This window comes from Ictidomys tridecemlineatus, chromosome 10 (genome assembly GCF_052094955.1).
Source record: "Ictidomys tridecemlineatus isolate mIctTri1 chromosome 10, mIctTri1.hap1, whole genome shotgun sequence".
In the NCBI taxonomy this organism is placed as follows: domain Eukaryota; kingdom Metazoa; phylum Chordata; class Mammalia; order Rodentia; family Sciuridae; genus Ictidomys; species Ictidomys tridecemlineatus.
In genome coordinates, this window is record NC_135486.1 from 56,181,659 (window position 1) to 56,197,000 (window position 15,342).

The window sequence follows — 15,342 nt, forward strand, 5'->3', positions numbered from 1 at the left end:
ATGGAGATTCCTGGGAAAGCTGGGAATGGAACCACCATTTGACCGAGCTATTGCCCTTCTCGGACTATTCCCTGACGACCTTAAAAGAGCACACTACAGGGATACTGCCATATCGATGTTCATAGCAGCACAATTCACAATTGCTAGACTGTGGAATCAACCCAGATGCCCTTCAATAGATGAATGGATGAAAAAAGTGGCATTTATACACCATGGAGTATTACGCAGCACTAAAAAATGACAAAATCACGGAATTTTCAGGGAAATGGATGGCACTAGAGCAGATTATGCTTAGTGAAGCTAGCCAATCCCTAAAAAACAAATACCGAATGTCTTCTTTGATATAATGAGAGCAACTATGAACAGAGCAGGGAGGAAGAGCAGGAAGAAAAGATTAACATTAAACAGAGACATGAGGTTCCCACCTAAAGGGAGAAAAAAAGGGAAATTGCATAGAAATGGAGGGAGACCCTCATTGTTATACAAAATTACATATAAGAGGTTGTGAAGGGAATGGGATAACAAACATGGAGGGAAATGAATTACAGTAGATGGGGTAGAAAGAGAAGATGGGAGGGGAGGGGAGGGGGGATAGTAGAGGATAGGAAAGGTAGCAGAATACAACAGCCACTAATATGGCAGTATGTAAAAATGTGGATGTGTAACTGATGTGATTCTGCAATCTGTATTGGGGTAAAAATGGGAGTCCATAACCCACTTGATTCTAATGTATGAAATATGAGATGTCAAGAGCTTTGTAATGTTGTGAACAACCAATAAAAAAAAGAATCTTTTAAATTCAAGTTAATACTATATGGAAAATGTTCACAAACCATCTGTACATCCTTTGACAGGCTAATATTTAGATATACTTTCCATCTGAACAATACCTCAGTTTCACTCTCAATACCCATATATTTCTGATATATTATACTGGCTATGAAATTGCATTCTAAATCTACAATATTAAAAAGTATATTATTATTATTATTATTATTATTATTATTATTATTATGGCTTATAATCATTACATGTAGACTGAATACAGTTAGTGTCTATGTACCAATCTTTTATATATCTTCATACATATAGACCAGTGTATTTGTAAACAATTTGTATACTAAGCAAATTCTCTTGATTAAAGTTTTTTGCCTATCTTGATTCAATAAACTCCATAATATCACTGTTCAATTTTATCTTTAAAAAGTGAATAAGCATTTGTGAACATTAAACAGATACAGCAAATTCATCTAATAAATTTAAAAACATCCCACCCACTATTGCTTAAGAGCATTCTCAAAACCATATGTCAACAGTAATAAATTCAATGAATAATAAAATGTTTTATTAAAATTATAACCTTTATCTATAAATATTAACAATATATATAAAATACATTCCTCTAAAGTAAGAATTAAGCATATAAGTATGTATCAGGTGGAATGAAGTACTAATATGGGGGTACTATTATGACATTTTCAGCAGTGAGTAAAGCAAAGTGACACATCTGTACAGTTTACAGCATGTAGGCTTTTTATTCAACTATTACACAATTTGAAAATTCAAGTTGGGCCAGGAGTGGTGGTGCACATCTGTAACCCTAGCCACTTGGGAGGATGAGGCAGAAGCATTGCAAATTCAAGGCCAGCCGTGGCAACTTACTGAGCTGGTATTGTTGCTCAGTGGTGGAATGTCCCAGTACCATTGGGAGGAAAATAAGAAAGGTGGTCATTACTGCATTTATGTCATACTTCATAATTCAATATTTTTAAGGAATTCTAACTATATAATCTTATTTTATTATTTCAAAAAATCTGTGAAATAGGCACAATATCCTTAGAGAGAGAATGTGATAGGCCCTATTTAGATCTAAGGCCTAGATATTATTTTGACCTGGTCTTCATTCTTCCCTTACACCTATCTCAGCCTTTACCATATAAAATATTTCAATCAGGAATAATACACTGTATTCAAAAATAAAAATAAGCCTCAGAATAGAGCATGACTTCTCATATCACACTCTTTTTAAAAAAATATTTTTTTAGTTGTAGATGGACACACAATAGTTTTATTTATTTTTGTGTGGTGCTGAGGATTGAACTAAGTGCCTCACAAATGCAAGGTAAGCACTTTACCACTGAAGTACGGCTGCATCCCCCATATCACACTCTTTTATAACTATATATTTTAACATGTAGGATAATGTAACACACTTTACTTTTGACATTCAAATTGAAAGTATCATAAAAGAGTGTTAAGATCATAATTAAGTAACATCTTAAATGATCAAATACAGACATGATTCTCTAAAGAAGAAATAACTCAAATATTTTACTTTTACATTTGTCATATATACATTCACATATTCATACACACATACACACACACACTCATGAGTGTACACTAACAGTTCCAAAATACATTTTCCAAATTGTTTCTTTCTCACATCATCTTCCTTCCTTCCTTCCTTCCTTCCTTCCTTCTGTCCTTCCTCCTTCTTTTCTTTTATTTTTATTCTTATTACTATTGTTATTAATTTTTCAGTACTGGGGATTGAACCCAGATGCACTTTCACTGATCTATATCCTCAGTGCTTTTAAATTTTGAGACTGGGTCTTGCTAAGTTGCCCAGGATAGCCTTAAACTTGAGATCCTCCTGCCTCAGCCTAAATTACTGGGATTACAGGGGTGCACCAGTGCACCTTGGTTTTTCACATTTTTTAAGCAAATAATAAATTAAGAAAATTAGGTTTCCCTCTGGTATGTAAGTCTCTTTTCTTTAGTCAAAATAGTCAGATGGGAAATAATTTATTCAAATGCTTTATACTATACACATGATCAGAATTGCTTATAGCATATGCTACTAAAATGACATAAAAACAAAACAGAGTTAGAAAACTTTTGTCAGGTTACAAAAGGTGATACTCACCAAAGGGGGTATTTTTTGTTTTCTTGATGGAGATATCTCATTTTCCTTACTTGCTTGCTGATGCAACATAGCTTTGAGCTGTTTAACTACAGAGCAAAAGCAAATGAATTCATTGACTTTGAGATCCATGGTTTATGCTATAGTTTTGATTTTATATGTCCCCCAAAGTGCCATGTGTTTAAAGCATAGTCCTGAGCTCAGTGCTACTGGGAGGTAGTGGAACCTTTATGAGGTGGGGTGTACTAGTAAGTCTTTCTGTCATTGGAAGGTTACCGTTGAAGAGGATAGTGGGACTTGAACTCCTTTCTCTCTCTTTTTTACTTCCCTGCTATGAGGCAAGCAGGTTTTGCTCCTCCAGGTACTTCCACCTTGATGTATTTCCTCATCACAGGAACAAAACTATGGGGCCAATTAGTCATGGACTGAAACTTCCAAACCTGTGAGCCACAATAAATCTTTTTACTTTATAAGTTTATTTAGCTTAGATATTTGTTATAGTAATAGAAAGTTGACTAACAACTTATCATTATCCACCCATTCTTTGATTCATCCAACAAATATTGCTTAACTTTCTATTATGCATCAAAAATTGTGCTATTGACTTGGAATACAAAGACAAAGATACCCCTTAAGAGCTAAAATTCAGTGAGCAAAAAAGATAGACTAATAGATGTAGAACAATAAAACAAATTTGGATATAGACTTAGAACTATGCATAGTGTTACAAGAGGACACACATAATTGTGCCTGTTTTCACAGAGAAGCTAATGCTGTCCAGGTGAACAGGAGTTCACCAAGCAAGAAAGGGGGAGAAAAGTTCTAGTTAGGATGCATTACACGTGTAAAAGTACAGAGGCATAGTTAGGAGGTTTGTATGCCTAAAATATGGTTTATGAGAGGGATGGTTAGGATGAGAGTGTAAAAAAAAATAAGACTGGAAATGTAGGTTGCAGCTCTCTAAGCAAAATATTGTTATCTCATCTTAAGATATTTGGACGTTAGCCTATAGGCATTAGGAAGTCGAAAAGAAAAAAAATTTAGTGAAGAAATTGTATTACCTGATTTGTGTTTCAGGAATAACATCCTAGCAGCAGAGTGGAGGATGGGATGGAGTCAGTATTCTGTAGAGTTTAAAGTACTTACTATGTGTCATTTAGGCTAGGACTGACATTATTACTTACCGGCATGGCTATGTTGCAGTTCATGCCAGGCTATCTCAGGGTCCTCATTTCCTACATTGGTGCTAAAGGAAGGATCCAGTGCTTCTTCTTCAATGGTGACATCACCTTCTCTCAGGGCACATTTCAGTTGGTGAATGCTTCTGCTGGCCCGTTCTGCAAACAGACATCTGATGAAAATCAAGGCCGGTAAAATGTGAGCAGTCACATGGACATTTATTCAAGATAGCAGTCTTGAAAGAAATATCAATTATTTCTGGTACTCAATGGAAAGAGGAGAATTTTGTTTCTAGTTTGCTGAAGATTGTGCCAAAGAAAGTGAGAGAAGATTAAGTTCATGGATTAGAGGTTAGTCTTAATGGTCTGTGTAATTGCAATTGTTGATTTCTTTTTTTGTTTTATGTTTAATATTTTTAGTTCTGGGGATTGAACCCAAGATCTCAAGCATGTTCACCAAGTCCTCTATGAGTGAGCTTCATTCCCAGCCCCCTCTGATATTCACTATATATAGCACCTCCAGCATAGTTTTGGAGGGTCAAATGGCAGTTTCCCCACTCTCAAGCAATAACCAACCTGGGGATCTGGAGATGTGTTCTCCTTCCTCTCAGTGCTTAATACTGCCCTACCCTACCTGGAAATAGAAGGGTGAGTTGGGCAGAACCAGCCATCGGAACTCAGTAACACCAAGTTCTGACCTAGGGAAGCCCCATTATCCCTGAGGACCTGATGCCCTTGCTTCACCAAGAGACATAAACTAGCTGGGCATGGTGGCACACAGATATATTCCAAGCTATTTGGGAGGTCAAGGAAGGAAGATCAAAAGTTTCAAGGCCAACCTGGGCAACTTAGTGAGATCCTGTCTCAGAATAAAATTTTAAAGGACTGGGGATGTAGCTCAGTGATAGAGTGCCCCTGGGTTTAATCCCTAGTATCACCACGGGGGGGGGGGGGATGCCGGGGTGGGGGAGAAAAAGAATGAACTGCTTATTCCAGTTTCTCAGTTTAAATCAAGATTTGTACAGTTGAAGTGATTATGGTGGCAGTTCATACTGTATAGTGTTTCTTATGTATCGTACTCATATTCTTGGTTAGTGTAACCCCTCGAAATGAAGCTTAAACATGGTAGCACATAACATTTGTTTCTTTGATAATTCGTCTCCCTCAAGAACCCAGGCTCACTTCCTTGTGGCCTTATATTTTGAAAATGAGTAGGCCTATAATTTGTATTAACCAGCACAAGTTACACCATGAAAGTCCCAGGCCCCATCTGTTTCACAAAGGACTAGCAGCTGCTGTCTCCTTGATCTTGGAATGTTTGATTTTAGGAGCTGTTCATCTTGTTGAAGAGACCTGAGAAGAGGCCACATAGAGAGGAAAGGCTCTGAGACTTCATGGAGAAGGAGAGATGCTCATCACCTCCATCACTCTACACCCCAATAGTCCAGTGTAACTGTTAGAGGACTCCACTGTCAGCAACCATTTAAGTACAATGTCAGGAAAAAAGACCTGATTCATGCATGAAAGCACATTTATTAACATATATTTTATAAAATCTTGAAAAACAAATTTCTTTTTCTCCAAGTTCATTCATTTTCAGGTTTAAAATAGAATACCATAATGATATTACTTAATGGAGAAGTAGTAGAGTTTCTTGACTTACAGCAAGTAATTTTCTACCTTGATTAATCTAAAGAAAACAGGTCTTTCAGTCTAGGTTAAACAATGAAATTCTCTTTATTAATTACACAAGAGACTCAGTGAATTTATCATTACATTTTCTCTACAGTAATCCTATTTATATAGAGATCTTTTTCTAACACAAACTTGGTGCTGATTACTAACCAAGTCTGGTCTCTTCTTACTTATCCTGAATTTAAAGAAGCACAGATAAGAAGTATTCCTAGTTTTCTCAATATAAGGAACAGCAACAGCTTTCCAGCAGCTCAGAATGTTCTAAAGAGACTTCAATCTATGAATAAAGCACTGTTGTTATTGTATCCATTAGAAAGGAAACAGAGGATTTGATTAACATTAAAAGTATGCTCCATGGAGCCATCAAAATGACTTCACTTCTAAAACAAAGGATAATTGTTTATTTATATTTGGTCTAACTAAAAGCTAATAAACTATATTAGGAAAAAGAAAGAAAATCTGAAATAAAAATCACAGAATTGAAAATCCCTACAGGTAAAGCTCTTTCCGATTACAATGATGGCAGTATTTTAAGGGCCCTTTAAATATTTTTTCTAATATTCTTGTTTGGTATTTTGAAATTCATAATATTAAAAGATGACATCCTAGACTGTACTGTGAAAATAATGAGATATAGAATTCAACAACTATCCCAAAGGAGAGTGATACACATAGCTTTGGGGTTTTTTTTGCAACTATTGACTCAGTTGTGAGGGTCAGAGAAGGAGAGGAATTTGCAAAGGACCCTGTCCCAAAACTAAGATGTAAATGATACTTTTAAATTATTTAAATACAACATTTTAAAACACACACACACACACACACACACACATATATATATAAATACATTTTTCAAACATATACACAGCAACATCCACATAATTATAAAATATGAATAATAGTTAGTCCTGAAGAATTGTAACTCTAAGATGATTCAAGATGGATGAAATTCCATTGCTTATCTACTGGAGATATTTAATCTGAAGCCTCCATAAGCCTTATTATGAACACTATTCCATAGATGCAGTTATCTGATGCTTAGACTTAAGGAAACCATATTAGACAGGAGGTTCCAGTTATCATTTCCTATCCCACTGCTAATGGGGCACAGCTTTATGTAACCGAGATAGAAAGGACATTGACTTCCTCTTCTCTCCTGAGAGGACAGTAGGGTATTTCCAAATGATCTGATTTCTTCTCCCCAGCACCAATAGGCTAAATGTAAACTTAATTATAAACAGAAATACAAACAAACCCTCTGAGTCTTACAGATCTCATGAACATAAGTACAAGTAAATAATATTTCTATTACTCCATTATCCAAACATCAATCAGAACAATGAACACTTAAAATGGTTCTTGAGCTAATGACTGTAAATTTAATCTCTTAGTTACTTTCTTAATCCAAGTTCCCTATTCCTATGTTCTAATTCCCAGCTCACCATTGAGCTTTTCTTCATCAGGATGTTTTTGAACAAAATGTAAAAATTTCTCAGTCTAAGAAGGATCACTAACTATATTCATATAGTGAATTATTAATGTCTACATTCTCCATCTGTCTTGGGAGATGTGTAAGAGAATTACCCTAGTGACAGGGAGAGGGAACCAACCCTATGAAGTACCCAGCTGTCTCTGAGAAAACAAGCAATGAACCATTCCCTAGGCTGACCTATAAGATACACAGCAGTTCCTGGCACAAGCTTAGAAAAGGGCAGATGGCAGAAAAATGAAACCATAGCTAGATAAGAGAAACATGTGTCTGTCTACACATAATGGGGCCACATCCTAGTTCGGAAGATTGCCGTACCGTTTTCTAAGGGACTGACAGCAAAACCAAGGTAAAAACAGCATAATTGAAAGTCAGACAAAGTCAGCTCTGTAAACAGCAATATCGAAAGACAATAATTAAGTACTACAGATAAATGAAAAAAAATCTCAAAGAAAATACTATCATAAGACTGTAATAGTTGAAAATGTGCTTAAAGTGTTTGGCACCAGTAGTAAGAGAAAATCTGAACAAGAATGTAGAATCTTTAAAAAAAATAGTGTCTAGAAGATCATAAATGATGTAGGGGAGTTGGCAAATCCCATGAGATTGTCGATATCCATTCTGAAGGATACACCTGACATTTCTTTGGCACCAACTGAGAAGACTTATGCACCTGTCACTTCCTCTGATAAAGAATTCTAGCTAGACTGGCAGAAGAATGTGAATAACATCGCCAGCCAATACAATCTGTATCTTTAATTGTAATTACACCAAACTATAACTCTTGTAGAACTATGAGATGGCTATGAGAAAAGTCTTACTACTTCTAGATCATGGTTTCTCAACCTCAGTTCTATTGACATTTTGACCCTGACAAACCTTTTTGTAAGGAGCTAGGTTATGCATGTTTAGCAGTATCCCTGGCTTATATGCACTGGCTATCAGTAGCACTTACCTCTACCCCCAATAATAACAATAAAATTGAAAAAAAAAGGTTTCTGGACAATACTAAATGTTTGCTTGGTAGAAAAATTGACCCTGACTGAGAATTATTGGTTGACATCAATAAAACAAGATAGCTAGTATTCAGTCTTGAGAAAATAATTCCATTATAGTCACTACATTATTATATTGTAACTGTAGCTTCCTCTTCATGAAGAAAAGGGCAGAGCAATGAGTTATTCCACCACAGTTGTCATGATGGGATACTTCTTATATAGGTGGCAGGGATAGATATTATATACACTGTAATCAGGAGCTCAGAATTCATATTAACTTAATTTTGTTTCAAGGCCTAAAACAATGCAATATTTACTTTAAGACCATTGCTTTAAATATTCCAGTGGGCCTTACTGAAGTTCCATCATAATTAAGGTTGCTTTGGCACATGTATATGTGCTTTTTGAGCTACCTTCTTTACCAATGGACACCAAAAAGTTATCACTAGATGAAAAGGTGAAAACCTTAGCACAAAATGGGGATGTATTTGAAGTGTAAGTCTTTACACATCCAAGGGAGAATATAATTATTCTCAGTATCTCAATAGCTTGTGCATATTTCTACCCCAAAACACGTGAAAGTGCCCTTACAATTTTACAACACTTTACCAAAATTTTGGTTCTAGATATTCCAGGAAGGAATAATTATTTGTAAAACATTCTTTTCTGCCTGACAAATCCTGTCTTTTGCCTATTTTATCTCATTAGTGGTGGAAAAATAAATATGGGATTTTTCTGTTGTAATTTTGTTTTAGTAAAATAAAATATCATAAAACTACTAAAAAGGCAATGAATATATGAATAAGAAGGATATAAAATTTAATCTTTATAAACAAATACCAATCCTTATATGTGTATATGCATATACATTACGTGGCAAAGCATATGCAAGAAAACTAAGAAAAGAAAAATATTGAGAAAAGAGAAAAATAAGTTCTATGAGTACATATCAGAAAAAGAACTTTCACTTAAGTTATACCCATTTTCTTAAGTCTGCTAAAGATCCAGATGACATCACTGCTGGCTAATACACTAGCTAAATTCTTGGCTAGTAAGATTAACATAGTCCTTGTACAAAATATAATCCCTTCTCTGGCAGGAGGAAAATACTTTGCAGGATCTGGAGATATATGCCAATCAGATACAGGGAAAACACAGAATAACAACATTATCTCCAGTTTTCTTGAACTAAAGTAAATTACAAAGAAAAGGAAACTCCTCAAGATTATGTATTTTCTTCTCATATTCATCACCATTCAATATACTTAGTTTGACTCCTTACTCTCATTTTGTAAAAGAGAAATAGTCCAACCGAGTGTTAATGGAAAGGACATTAGTGATCCAGGGATCAGAGAGTAATCCCTACAGGGGCAAAATAGGCTCTTCAGTGTGTTTTGCTTGGATCTCTTTTTGGAAAAAGACAGGGAGGAAGGGAGAAGAATAAAGAAGTAAGCAAAAGAGAAATTGGAATGTTTTTAGAAAAAGCATAAACTGTCCAGTTTGGTCATAAGCCTCACCTTTCCCAAGTGTCTTCCACTGACTCCTTCATTCCAATGCTTTGTCATCTGCTTGGCTCCTAAAAGGCAATAGTTCTCACATCTAGTACAAAATTTTCATTTTACAGATGAGGAAACAGGAATCTAAGAACTTGTTTAACCTGTTAAGTCCCAAGTTTTCGATTTTTGTGAACAGAATTACTTCAAAATTACCATATGTGGTATATTTGTTGCTTGATGTAAGTTTTTATAAGGAATTCTACATTTGAGATAATGGAATCAAATACATCAAGGTCACACAGGTGGCTATCAGCAAAGTAACAGTAATGTAAGTGACCTACTTTCTTATTACACATTCTCTTCTTTGAATCCATCATACTTTTTGCCACAAATTCCATCTAGAGGCTGAAACATCAAAGTGTTGAAAGGAAAGAAAGAACTAGTATACAGAATATATATAAAAACTATGTGTTCCTGTCACATTAAAAGTTTGTTTCATTTCCATTTATGCCTATCCAATCAACCACAAGTGGCTAGGTACTTACTACTTGAAGGGGTGAGTCATGAACATAGGTGTTGTTGATAAAGCTATACCCATTACCTAACACAGAAGCAACAGGCAAGACATGATTCTATTATTAAGGTTAGAATACTGTGTTCTAGCAATTTCTATTCTTTCTAGTATCAGGTTCCTATGCTAAAGTGTGCAGAACTTAAAACAGAGCATGGGTTATCTTTTATTCAGGTTTTTCTTGACTATAAACTACTATATTTTATACTTTATGACCTGATACAATGATTCCTTGAATTTAAATTAGAAGAAGGGCATTTGCAATCCTCCCCAATTACAAATGTATTTCTTAAATTGTTCTGTGGATCTTGAATTATGGCTATCTAGAGAGTAAATGAACACATAATCATACTGTCAGAAGACCTTCCAAATTACTTCTAATTCTATATTGATCTTTGTGGTTGCTAAGATATCAGGAATATGTACACTTCTTATCACACTGGATCATGACCAAAATGAATCTGTCAGGCAATGAAGGTTTCCAGTTTTTCTACCAGGACTCTCATTTTGAAAGAGAGTCAGTTTATTTTCTCTAATTTCTTGCAGAAAGGTTACAGTCAAACCAAAGCAAGAGCGATCTGGGGACACAATCTATTTTATGGAACGGAGTGTTGCCCAATTTTAGAAATGCAAAGTCAATTAAGATCTTTAAACAAACAAACAACAACAGAGATTTTTGGAAGGTTCAAAAGGGAAAACATCTGAAAAGTGTAAAGAAAAGGATGAGAGGTAAATGTGGAGTCTGCACATGGGCTTCCTATTTCCATGGATGCTTCAGCATCACTGGAGTCAAAGAGAGGTAAGAATTCCACTATCATTTTAAAAGCCAGAAAGTCAACTTTGTCTCTGCTTTTTCACATCAGTATTCCAAACACTTAATATACCATAATAATGCCCAAATTATATTTAAAGTAAAGAATTAGAAAAAAGCATAAGAAAATTGAATTACTATCATGGAAAATTATAAAGGCATTTTGCATTTTAATTTAACTTTCTGGTGAATAAAAATGAAAAGATACTATTAATGATTATATATAGTTATTTCAAAATCACAGGAATAAGCAGTAAGAAATTCCCAACACTTTATTATTAGCCTTCCATGAATTAGACAAGACATATTGGTAACGGAATTTTTAAATTATTGGGAACACTCAACATAATGAAGTTCCATATACTGAATGCACCATATTTTGATTATTTAGAAACACAAAATTTTACTTTAAAGAGAATTATTCTGTTTAAAAGAGGTAGTTTACACTTGTGAAGAATTTTTGATTGTGCTTAAATTCAGGGTTTTGTTTTCTTCTAGAAGCTGTTATATATTAGAAACTTACAAAAAGAAAAATTCTACATAAATAATATATTCCAAACCCATTTAAAAATTCAGGTTCCATTTTTATTCATTGTTAAAATTATGGCTAAAAACTTTTAATTGTTTACCTTTTTTCTATCCCTTTTTAGTAGTAGTGAAATGCTTGGACTATCCTTATGTTGTTATTAAAATTAAAATTTATCTAAAAATGTATTATCTTTGACAGCTGGGCCAGTAGCACACACCTGTAATCTCAATCACTGAGGAGGCTGAGAGAGGAGAAGCCCATCCTCAGCAACTTAGCAGGGCCCTAAGCAACTTATACTCTACTTTCATGTACATCTAAAGATAACAAATAAAAAAATTAACAAAAACAAAAGCAAGGCCAAACAAAAAAATAAGATAAAATGGGGGTAGAAAAGTAGCCAAGTGCAACTGGGTTAAATCTCTATACACACACACACACACACACACATACACACGTATTATCTTTGAATGAAAACTCTTCCTTGTATAATTATGAAAAAAAATCCAAAGCTATTATAGATGTTATTGTAAAATTAACTTGAAATTAACCACTTTACTACATCAAAATATCTTACATTAAATTCCTCCAGGGATTACAAAAAGGGTTAAAATAAGGTCAAAGGAGAGGTTAAAAGAAACATAATAAACCTTTAAATAAGGTTAAAAGAAACATAATGGAAAACAGAAAATGTTTACTAATCTAAAAAATCGAATAAAATCACTCATATCATTGTGCACATTTTTCTTGCTTACAAATGAAATGCTGTTTCTATATCTAATAGCTCTTCAAACTACCAGTAGTCTGATGAAAATATTAAGACCAATTCCTTTACTCCTGCAGTTTGAATACTTGAGAATGTCGACAGTTTGTTGCATTACTGACAGATATAGACAATAAATAATAACCCTACAAAGCTTAGAGTCATGAGAAGATTAACTTTCTAATCTTCTTGAAAAATCTTCATTTCACTGCCATGTACCAAACATAAATAGCAGATAATGTGCCAAGCACTGATCCTTACTGCATTTTCAATTGTAGTAGCTAAAATATATATAATACTTATAATTTCAATTATAATAATCTATAATTATTTTACTTTCTTTTCCACTAATCCAGAGACCCATAGAGATAGGGACTTGATCTTGTTCCATACTGCAAATCAGCACCTAGAATGCCTAACCCATAGTGGGGCACTGAATTAATATTTTCTGAGTAAATTGGGTTCTAAATGCCTTAAGTATCTTTGTAAATGTTAGTTATGACCTAGGTGGTTTGGAAATTCAACAGAATAGGAAATAAAGTATATCATATCTACTAGAATAAAACATCTTTAGTGAAATTGTTCTTTTTGTTTACATGTATATGTCCACATAATTGTGCGCGTATGTGGTGCTGGGGATGAAACCAAAGGGCTCATAAATACCAGGCAAGCCCTCCACAACTGACCCACATCCCAACCCTGAAAATATATTTCTTTCTATGGGGTAACATTTTTTTTTTAAGTTTGAAAATCATTGCTTTATGTGGATTATTTCATTTGCTTCTCATAATAAACTTGCAGATAATACTACAACTTCCAAAACACAGAACGGAGATTTCCAGAGGTTGTAGAATTGTGCAAGATTACAGACTGCACATATGGACAACACTTCTACGGGTAATTGTTCATAAGGTACTGCACTAAGAAAATATGCATTAGTTAAATGCAATTTCAATAACAGCAATTATGACTTGATTAATAAAAAAAAATATAGGCTTTGAAAGCAGACAGGTCTAAATGTAATACCTGGCTCTGCCACTAATCTGCTGTGTGGGCTTTGGCCTATAATTTAAACTTTTTGAGCTTCAATTTCCTCTTGGGTAAAATAAGGATACACAGATAAGATTATTTTAAGTTTTAAATGATACTATATGTAAGTGGGCTAGACCAATAAGTAGAAGCTACTGTGATTAAAATAACGTTTATTCTCTCTTGGTCCTATAAGTAACAGTCAACCCACTACACCATTATTTGAAAGTGTAAAAAGTGTGAATCAGGAATATGTTGGATTAAACATCAAAACATGGGAACTGGACAAAAAAGGGACAGAGCTGTCCAAGACTTTTTGCTGGCACTGGACTGAGAAAGCCGCCAAGTCAAGATCAGTCCACATTGTTGGTTCTGGTAACTATGGAAATCAAAGGAAACAAGGTTGCTTAGCCATAAAAACAATGTCACACTATTTCATCCTCCTCAATATCACAGCAACATTCGTCTTCTTCCTCCGCATCCTGGCTGGAGCCCAAACCAGGTGTTATGAAAGGCACCAGCTCGGCTCCCGCCCACTAACGACCTGGGCATCTAGGGGCTAGGCACAGAGGTTCGGAGCAACTCACCCCTGAGACTCCGTTGATATTGCCCCAGAATTTCCTCCAGGGTAGAGTTCCCTGGGGAGTCTGCCATGCACAGACTCTGGGCCCAGAGATGGGAGTTACGCAGGGAAATGTCCAGCGCACTCCCTTCAGAGAATAGGCCTAGCGCCGGCTGAACGCCCGCCTGCTTCCTGCCGCTGCTGTCACTGGGGAGTCTTGGAACCCCGGACGGAGCTCCCGGGGGCTCTTCCTACCCACTGTCCTTCATAGCGAACGTCGGGAATTGTAGTTCGCAGCTAAGGGCCCGCTGCTTCGAGAACCCTAGGAGCCTTCCAACTACACTACAACTCCCAGAGGGCACTGCGCACTGGGCGCCGACCTCGACCATTTGGCTGCCGGCGTTGGTTGCCAAGAGACCGACTCGGAGGTTCCGCCCTTTTCCTCTAGCCCAGCCTTGTTTAGTCCCTCCTCCTCCCTATCCTTCTGAGGTCGGGACTGTCCGAGGGAGTGAAAAGGCCCCCTGAGGCCTTGACACTTCAACGTGTGCCGCCTTGCAGCTGATCCCTCAGCCTTCTTAATTACGCAAATAACAAGCTCTGGGCACTGTTCATTTGCCACATTGTCCAAAAGTCAAATACACCCTCAAGAAGGAGAACCTCAAAAAACTTCCTGCCTATTCCTTTCTGGCTGCCAACACTACACCTACTAGCATGCTTAGCAACGCGACCTCCACTTGGAGTTGGCGCACCGCCGGCTGGGAACTGTAGTCCTTGTAGGTTGCAGCTCGGGCTATTGCCAGGGTCCTCTTCATTGTTCCAGCTGGTCTTGGGAGCACGCCTGCGCACTGTGCAGCCAGGGAAGCGTGTGGGTGAGACCCTCTGCACAACCCTTTTTCATTGTCTGGGCTTAGCGCCTGCGCAGTAAGAAATCGTTGGGACCGGGCTTGAGAGGATAAGGCCTGGCTCCTCGCCCTTTCCCGAGGCGCCTGCGCATTAAGCGCCCGCTCTTGCCGTTACCGCTATGTGTGGGGCGTGTGTAGAATAACGTTATTGCCCAGCGGAGCTGAGGGGCCTGGAGCTCGGCCGCGGCAGCAGCGACGACGACGACGACGACAGCGGCGACGACGACGACGGGGTGGGGGGAGGACGGCGTGCTAGCGACTCACGGGACGCAACGCGCCCCGCCTCCCCTGTCCGGTCCCTCTCTCAACGGTGAGGGGTAAGTGATGCGTCGGGCTACTGGGTGTCGGCGCCGCCAAAGCCACTACAGCGGCTTTTTCTCCTCCTCCTCCACGGAT

At 36.8% G+C, this 15,342-nt stretch overlaps 2 protein-coding genes across 26 annotated transcripts in view; one reads left to right on the forward strand and one right to left on the reverse strand.

The window, feature by feature from the left end:
• Positions 1-14,950, reverse strand: part of Sdccag8 (SHH signaling and ciliogenesis regulator SDCCAG8) — a 232,880-nt gene extending 217,930 nt beyond the window's left edge. For 4 of the 18 annotated variants that reach the window (XM_078022975.1, XM_021727200.3, XM_021727197.3 and 1 more), the window contains exons 1-3: positions 14,070-14,284; positions 4,111-4,263; positions 2,930-3,015 (exon numbers count right to left, since the gene is read on the reverse strand). In XM_078022975.1, the coding sequence (XP_077879101.1) occupies positions 2,930-3,015; positions 4,111-4,263; positions 14,070-14,136 (306 nt within the window). In that variant the 5' untranslated portion in view covers positions 14,137-14,284. Of the gene's footprint in view, positions 1-2,929; positions 3,016-4,110; positions 4,278-9,803; positions 9,863-14,069; positions 14,322-14,751 lie in introns of those variants that run through there. The other 14 variants (XM_021727196.3, XM_078022973.1, XM_078022974.1 and 11 more) reach the window with 13 other exon arrangements.
• Positions 14,951-14,972: 22 nt separating this feature from the next.
• Cep170 (centrosomal protein 170) overlaps positions 14,973-15,342 on the forward strand; it is a 118,407-nt gene continuing 118,037 nt past the window's right edge. For 4 of the 8 annotated variants that reach the window (XM_021727188.3, XM_021727185.3, XM_021727186.3 and 1 more), the window contains exon 1: positions 14,974-15,263. The gene's annotated coding sequence lies outside the window, so the exon portion shown is untranslated. Of the gene's footprint in view, positions 15,264-15,342 lie in introns of all 8 variants that reach the window. The other 4 variants (XM_021727184.3, XM_005326570.5, XM_021727190.3 and 1 more) reach the window with 2 other exon arrangements.